An 8213-nucleotide genomic window follows, 5' to 3' on the forward strand; every position below is an offset into this window, starting at 1 on the left:
CAAGCAATCTTCCTGCCTTGGCCTCTCAAAGTGTTGGGATTATAGGCATGAGCCACTGGGCCCAGCCAACTGTGCAATTTTCTAGTGGCAATTTGATGACAAGAGGTTACCAAAATTCTACATCTAGTAATAGATCTTAGGGAAATAACTAAAGATGGACACAAAGATGTATGTTTGGGGATGGTTATCAGATCATTATCATGGTTTATGGTACCGAGAATTTGAAGACAGCCACAAGGGCTAAATTAGCTATATAACAGAATATGATTTGGCCATTTAAAAAATGATACTGTAGATGAATATTTGATACACAAAGAGATTTAAAATCTAATATTAAGTAGAATAAATGAAAAAAGGCTACAAAAACAGTATATGCACTTTAATGCTGCATTATTTTTGAATGGGCAATATCTTCACTTGGTTTGAAACCTAGAAAGTAGGCTGGGCACAGTGGATCACCTGAGGCCAGGAGCTCAACACCAGCCTGGCCAACATGGTGAAACCCCATCTCAACTAGAAATACAAAAATTAGTTTGGGTATGGTGACTCATGCCTGTAATCCCAGCTACTCAGGAAGCTGAGGGGTGAGAATCGCTTGAGCCCAGGAGATAAAGTCTGCAGTGAGCCAAGATCGTGCCACTGTGCTCCAGCCTGGGTGACACAGTGAGAATCCGTTTCAAAAAAAAAAAAAACCAGTATTAAAAGATATATACTTGTCTTTATTTCACTGAGTATCTGTCATCTTGAAAATCTTTCTATATCAGTACACAGAATAGCTTTAGTGTGTCTTTATTGGACAGCACCATATTTAGCTAGGTTAAAAAAATCTAGGGTGGTTCTAATCTGCTGTTACAAATAACAACTGCAACAGACCATTCTGAACATGTGTCATTTTCATGTGTTACAGGTGTAGGATAAAATGCATGTAAGTTTTTTTTAGACGGAGTCTCACTCTGTAGCCCAGGCCGGAGTACAGTGGCATGATCTCAGCTCACTGTAATCTCCACCTCCCAGGTTCAGGCAGTTCTCCTGCCTCAGCCTATAGTCCCAGCTACTGGGGAGGCTGAGGTGGAAGGATCACTTCTTGAGCCTGGGAGGTGGAGGGTGCAGTGAGCTGAGAGCCTGTACCACTGTGAGACTGAACCACTGCATCCAGCCTGGGTGACAGAGACCTCGTCTTAAAATAAACAAACAAACAAAAAACCAGCCAGGAGCAGTGGCTCATGCCAGCACTTTGGGAGGCTGAGGTGGATGGATCACCTGAGGTCAGGAGTTGGAAACCGGCCTGGCCAACATGGTGAAACCCTGTCTCCACTAAAAATACAAAAATTAGCTGGGTGTGGTGGTGGGCCCCCTTAATCCCAGCTACTCAGGAGGCAGAGGCAGGAGAATTGCTTGAATCTGGGAGGCAGAGGTTGCAGTGAGCCAAGATTCTACCACTAAACTACAGCCTGGGCGGAGGTTGCAGTGAGCCAAGGTCCCACCACTAAACTCCAGCCTGGGTGACAGAGCAAGACTCCGTCTCAAAAACAAAATAAAGAAAACACAAAGAAAACATCGGGACACTGTCTGTGTAGGTGCTTTACTCTTGAGGGAGTGAGTGAGCTGGGCAGAAAGAGTATGAGAAATTATTCCATATAAAAAATAACTGAAGAAACAAGGCAGTAGACTTAAGAGGCTCATGAAAGAGCTCATTAAGGCTGGCGCAGTGGCTCACGCCTGTAATCCCACCACTGTGGGAGGCCAAGGCAGGTGGATCACTTGTGGTCAGGAGTTTGAGACTAGCCTGGCCAACATGGCGAAACCTCATCTCTATAAATAATACAAAAATTAGCTGGGTGTGGTGGGGCATGCACCTGTAATCACAGCTACTCAGAAGGCTAAGACATGAGAATCATTTGAACTTAGAAAGCGGAGGTTGCAGTGAGCTGAGATTGTGCCACTGCACTCCAGCCTGGGCGACAGAGTGAGACCCTGTCTCAAAAAAAAAAAAAAAAAAAAAAAAAAAAGAGGTCATTATCAAATAGATAAACATTTGAAAGGTTAGCAGGTGCGAAAGGCCTTAAATATAAGCAACACAGGATGGGCAGGCAGAACTGGCATAGAAGGTTTAAATCCAATCTTTAGAAGCATGCACAGGGCTTGGCAGCAATGGAGTTTCATGGGACTTAGATGGCTTCAGGGTCCATGACCTGTGTCCTCTTCCTACCCCATCACTCACCTACCAAGGCACTGTGGGCAAGTTACTTAGCCACTTTACGTCTCAGTTCCCACACTTGCAGATGAGGATACTAACAGCTATCCTAGAGGGCAGTTACAGAGGATTAAATGAGACAATGAAAAGGAATGTTCACAGCACAATGCCTGTCATAGAGCAGGTCCTAGGGTAGTGGCTGTTATTATCTGAAAATGGAATAGGCTGGTTCCCTAGGAGAAGGGTCAAATAAAGGCTGAACAGTCCAAGTCCCTCTGGAAAACTCTGCAGAGGACTCTTTTGCATTGGCTCAAGGATCCCTAAGACCCTTTCTAGTTGTTAAATTCCAGGAAGGTTACTTATTTGTGTTCTGGCCTGTTTTTGATTTTGAGCCTAAGCATAGCTACCCCAAGGGCAAATCCAGACATGGCAAATAATTTGTTAGTCCCATCCTAACAAATTACAAATGTCCCTTGGCCTGGATGCTACAATCTGGCCCAAAATGTATTATTCAGAAAACTGCCCACATATATCTGAAGCGGTGATTCCAGGTGTACCAGTAGCTCCTTTTCCTCCTGTGAGTGCCCTCTGGTTGACAACACCTTTATAACCAAAGGTGTCATTTGGCCTGTGTGGCAAGCAGGAATCACCGTCCCCATTTTGAAGAAAAGAAAACTGAGGCTCAGAGTCAAATCTTGCTGGAGATCATACCGATAATGAGCAATAGAGCTCTCTCCAATTAGAAAGGGATTTATCAGCAAGGAATTGAGAAATGAGTAAATTGAGGAAGTTTTTAAAATCATCAAATCGGCATAACTATTTCTCACTCACTTTAATTCTGGCAGATTTCTGACACTAGTCGCTGTATCTGATGCTTCTGGACAAAGTTTCTCCACCAGCTCCAAAGGACCAAAGAAAGATTTATTTTGGCCAATAAAACTCTTCTTAACTAAAAAGAAAAACAAAAGTGTTATTCATAAGAACAGGTTGCAAAATTTACTCAGGGGCCCACAGCCTCCCCCCAAAACATCAAGTGAAAGCTGCTAAACTTCATTGCTCTAATCCTTCTTGATTTTGTCTTGGGGACTGGGAGAGGCCATGTAATAAATTAGTCTCTCTGGCTGGGTGCGGTGGCTCAGCCTGTAATCACAGCACTTTGGGAGGCCAAGGTGGGTGGATCATGAGGTCAGGAGTTTGAGACCAGCCTGACCAACATGGTGAAACTTAAAAAAAAAAAAAAAAAAATTAGCTGGGTGTGGTGGCACACACCTGTAATCCTAGGAGGGATTACAGGAGGCTGAGGCAGGAGAATCGCTTGAACCTGGGAAGCGGAGGTTGCAGTGAGCTGAGATCACGCCCCTGCACTCCAGCCTGGGCAACAGAGCAAGACTCCATCTCAAAAAAATGAAATAAGTAAGTAAGTAAGTCTCTCTTTCTCTGGCAACAGAGTTTCCCTGATATACCTACTGTGCTTTCTCCAAGTATGTATCACCCATGGAATAAAATGGGTGCCTCATATGATCACCTATGGAATCCTTCCCGTTTCTTTCTTGATGGCAAAATCAATCATTGATTATTATTTATTTTCCCCCAAACCCTCATCATCATCTGAACTGCAGAAATCGGTCTTCCTGGCTGGGCATGATGGTTCTTGCCTATAATCCCAGCACTTTGGGAGGCCGAAGCAGGCAGATCAGAAACACCATCTCTACTAAAAATGCAAAAATTAGCTGGGCGTAGTGGTGGGCATCTGTAGTCCCAGCTACTTGGGAGGCTGAGGCAGGAGAATCACTTGAACCTGGGAGGCAGAGGTTGCTGTGAGCCGAGATCATGTCAATGACTCCAGCCTGGGTGACAGAGGGAGGTGACATCTTAAAAAAAAAAAAAAAAAAAAAAAAAAAAATTGGTCTTCCTGCTCCTAATATTGTCACCTCCCCACCATTACAATCTATTTTCTATATAGCTATAAGTTCTTTTAAGAACTTAAGTTAGGACACGTTTTTCCCTTGTTTAGGATCTTCCAAAGACACTTAGAATAAAATGCAACTCCTCACCATGACCTTTAAGGGAATATATGGTCCAGCCTCTCCCTACTCCCCTGGCCTCATGTCCTCCCCTCCTCTCCCTCAGTATACTTAGCACATCTGTTACCTGGAGTCTTTCTCAAGCTGAGGAAGGTTGGTCTCACTCAGGACCTTTGCATCTGTTTTATTTATTTCTTTTTTTAAGCTAGGAATGCTCCTGCTCCAAATCTTTGTATGGCTGGCTCTTTCTCCTTTAAGCCTCTGGGCTCACATTTCACCTTCCCAGAAAGACCTTCTTCTCTTTTTTTTTGAGATGGAGTTTTGCTCTTGTTGCCCAGGCTGGACTGCAATGGCATAATCTCGGCTCACTGCAACCTCCGCCTCCTGGTTCAAGAGATGGTTCAAGCAATTCTCTTGCCTCAGCCTCCTGAGTAGCTGGGATTATAGGCCTGCGCCACCATGCCTGGCTAATTTTGTATTTTTAGTAGAGATGGGGTTTCTCTATGTTGGGCAGGCTGGTCTCGAACTCCTGACCTCAAGTGATCCACCCGATTCGGCCTCCCAAAGTGCTGGGATTACAGGTGTGAGCTACTGCGCCTAGCCAAGACCTTCTTCTTCTACCCTATTTGAAAGGTTCCTTCCTTGGTTTTCTATCATTTAACCTATTTTGCTTCCTTGAAAGGGTAGCATTTTGTAATTATGTTTGTTTCTACCTTTATTCTCTATCTCATCCTCTAGAGCATCGCTGTCCAAGGCAGTCACAAGCCACATGTGCTACTGAGTACCTGAGATGTGGCTAGTGCAACAGAGGAACTGAATTGAGATGTGTTTTAAGTATAAGACATACAGTGAATTTTTAAGTCTTAGTATAAAAAAGAATGTAAAATTTCTCATCAACAAGGCTTTTAATTAATTTTTATTTTTTGAGACAGAGTCTCGCTCTGTTGCCCAGGCTGGAGTGCAGTAGGTCAATCTCATCTGGCCCCACAGCAACCTCTGCTTTCCAGGTTCAAGCGATTCTCCTGCGTCAGCCTCCCAAGTACCTGGGATTATAGGAGTACATCACCACATCCAGCTAATTTGTGTGTTGTTAGTAGAGACAGGGTTTCACCTTGTTGGCCAGGGTGGTCTCTGCCCTCTTTGGCCTCCCAAAGTGCTGGGATTACCGGCGTAAGTCACCGCATCCGGCCTAATAAGGCTTTTAAATACTGATTATGTGTTGAACGATATTTTGGATATACTGGGTTCCAAAAAATATATTATTAAAATTAATTTCAAAATATTTCAACAAATTAGGTTTTTAATCGTTTTTTTTTTCCTAAAATTTTTCTTTTATCCCCACAGAAAGGTATCTCATCTAACATTTTTAAAGAAACCTGGCTATTAGAAAATTTAAAATTGCTTATATAGCTTGCATGGTATTTCCACTGGCCAGTGCTTCTCTAGAATGTCGATTCTGAGGACAGGAACCTTGTGTGTTCTGTACACTGCTGGCATTCCAGCACCTAGAACGATGTCTGGCATTGAATAAATGCTGAGCAAATACCTAGCCTGAATTTCCACGTTCCCAAACGCCCCCTCAGGCTCACCTTTCAGCCCATGTTTGAGGCAGTGCTCCATCACTACAAAGAATTGCTGCAAGGGGGCATGGTCCGCATCCAGGCTGCGGCCCAGGCTCAGAGCCGACTGGAGCAAGACCTTGATACTGAGTTTCATCATGTGCATCAGGTTAGCACGCTCCTCCATCATCTGGCACTTAGCAGCTGTGGGGCAGGAGCAGGGACAGCTTCGTTAGTAGACTGTGAGGAGGTCAGGCGCCCGACAATGGTGAGAAGACGGGTCAGGCAGGAGGCCAGGCGGTCTGCTCAGGGCACGGACGTGCTGGCGGGCGGATAGCCGGCATTGGCAGTAACTAGTCCCGGATCCCGAAAAACCACAGCCCCTCACCTGGACGGTGGGGCCTTGAGCCACTCGGCCTTCTGCTCCAGAAGACTCTCCCAGGCCGCTCTGCGCGTTGCTACGGCGACGGCTTTAGCAAGACTGGCAACGATTGGCTTCTCCCAACCCCGGTCCATTTTCGACCAATGGAAAGGCGCTAACTACAGGAAGCCCTGCCCCAAGCTCTCAGAGGGCGTGGCGGGGAAAGCGTCCCGCCTCCGAACATTCCTATTCGGCCAGTCCAGCTCAAGGCCACTCCTACGGAGCTAGTGGGCGCCGTTTTGCATCCTCTATCCAGCACTGGATGTGGGGCACACCTTGCCCGGAAGGTTTCTAGAGTGTCCTCTCTTGCCCAGTACCTGCAGGGAAGCATTTTCCCCTCAGTTCCAGGCTTACTCAAATTCTTGTCGCCGATCTTTCGTCCACTACTAGTGTACAATTTTAGGTTTTACGCACTTTTTTTTTTTTTTTTTTTTTGGGTAAGTAAAGCCGTTGGGGTCAAATGAATTCAGAGACAGTTCCATTTCAACTCCCATTATCTTGTCGCATTGTTTTGAGAGTATAATAAAAACTGTCTGCAATTATTATCAGATATCTATACGTGCTTGCCAAATGTTCTTTCAAACCCGGTAAGCTGGCATCCTAGAAACTAAAAATTTAGATCTCAAAGTGCAAAGCGCGGCCCTCCTGGGGGCAGGCGTGCGCCTACGTTGTTTTAGAAATATTTGCCAATTGGATTGGGAGCTGGAGAATCGTAATGTTTTTGGTTTGCAGCTGTCCAACTACTGCTGAGGTTAAACAACTTCTGTTTATTATTGTCTCCTAGTATTTCTTCTGTGAATTGCTTGCTCAATTAATTGACTTTCGTGTTGATTTGCTTGCCTTTGTCTTACTGGCCTGTATATTTTGGATATTAATCCTTTGTTTGCCTGTTTTATTTCACGAACATTGATTAATATGAACAATTAAAGAGCATATTTATACGTACTATATTTTTTATACTTAACTACAGTTAAATCTAAAAGAATGATAATATTATGGCGTGAACTTGTAGTAAAATTCTTAAATAAGTATTATTGAGATATCCGGGGACCAAAACTTGGAAATTATCTCAGCAAAACCCAAGAAGGTAGGGGGAGAGCTGCTGGGAAAGAAGAAACAGCCTAAGCATTTTATCTTGGTTGTGGAGAGGGTTAAAAGTGGGTTAAGTAAAGCATTTGTTTGGGAGTGGTATAATTATTTACTTATTTTTTAATTTTTTTGAGATGGAGTTCTTTTGCTCTTGTTGCCCAGGCTGGAGTGCAATGGCGCGATCTCGGCTCACCGCAACCTCCACCTCCCGGGTTCAAGCGATTCTCCTGCCTTAGCCTCCGGAGTAGCTCGGATTACAGGCATCCGCCACCATGCCTGGCTAATTTTGTATTTTTAGTAGAGACGGGGTTTCCTTATATCGGTCAGGCTGGTTATAAACCCCCAACCTCAAGTGATCCGCCTGCCTCGGTCTCTCAAATTATTTTTAAATTTTGAGAGAAGCCTATGTATTACATTTATAAATTCTAAAACTTTAATGATTAGCAAAAGAAATAAAACTTGTAAAACTTAAGGGAGAAACCCTGAAGAGAGCAATAATCGTAAAAGCAATTTGTAAAGATTTATCCTTAAAAAAGACACCAAGCCCAGTTCCATAATCTAATGGTCTTGAAATGGGAATACATATACAGTAGTGTTGCCAAAGCTAGGCATGCCCAAATGTTTCAAGGAACTCAATTTCCAGATTCCCAAGTTTCACAGGCACTCTTTCTCCTCCCTCTACAGGACAATTCAATCCCTAACCTGTCTTCCTCTTGATGCAGTGGCCTGGGGTGCGTGCAGTAGGTCTCACACACCAAATGGAGGTGGAATTGCCCTTGATGATTAAGTAACCAAAAACGTTAAGACCAATCTTTTACAGCTTTATAACATTTAGTTAAGCTTGGTCTTGGGGGAGAGGGGTGGTCTCTAACCCTCTATTTGGGTATCCTGAATTTAGAAAGTTAAATTTTTTCCCCCAACAAATA

At 44.1% G+C, this 8213-nt stretch overlaps 1 protein-coding gene across 2 annotated transcripts; it reads right to left on the reverse strand.

The window, feature by feature from the left end:
- Window positions 1-1992: 1992 nt before the first annotated feature.
- LOC116547402 (RUN and FYVE domain-containing protein 1-like) lies at window positions 1993-7466 on the reverse strand. Of its 2 annotated transcripts, XM_032273369.1 has the most exons (4): window positions 6166-7466; window positions 5808-5981; window positions 3026-3143; window positions 1993-2303 (listed from the first exon to the last, which is right to left on the reverse strand). In XM_032273369.1, the coding sequence occupies exons 2-4, from the start codon at window positions 5965-5967 to the stop codon at window positions 2264-2266; spliced, it is 318 nt and encodes a 105-aa protein (XP_032129260.1). In that variant the 5' UTR covers window positions 5968-5981; window positions 6166-7466; the 3' UTR covers window positions 1993-2263. The 2 variants fall into 2 exon arrangements, with proteins under 2 accessions (XP_032129260.1, XP_032129259.1); XM_032273368.1 differs by having other exon boundaries at window positions 5808-7466.
- Window positions 7467-8213: the final 747 nt, after the last annotated feature.

Source organism: Sapajus apella, unplaced genomic scaffold, assembly GCF_009761245.1.
Source record: "Sapajus apella isolate SASKATOON/1434 unplaced genomic scaffold, GSC_monkey_1.0 scaffold2999, whole genome shotgun sequence".
Taxonomy (NCBI): Eukaryota; Metazoa; Chordata; class Mammalia; order Primates; family Cebidae; genus Sapajus; species Sapajus apella.

Excerpts from the sequence above, each read along its gene's own strand:
- LOC116547402 (XM_032273369.1), bottom strand. The coding sequence starts at position 5,967 with ATGATGGAGGAGCGTGCTAACCTGATGCACATGATGAAACTCAGTATC. Across the intron at positions 3,144-5,807 it reads CCTCAAACATGGGCTGAAAG|TTAAGAAGAGTTTTATTGGC; the intron begins GTGAGCCTGAGG and ends TTTTCTTTTTAG. Across the intron at positions 2,304-3,025 it reads AGAAATCTGCCAGAATTAAA|GATAGCTGTTAGTATCCTCA; the intron begins GTGAGTGAGAAA and ends ACTGCCCTCTAG.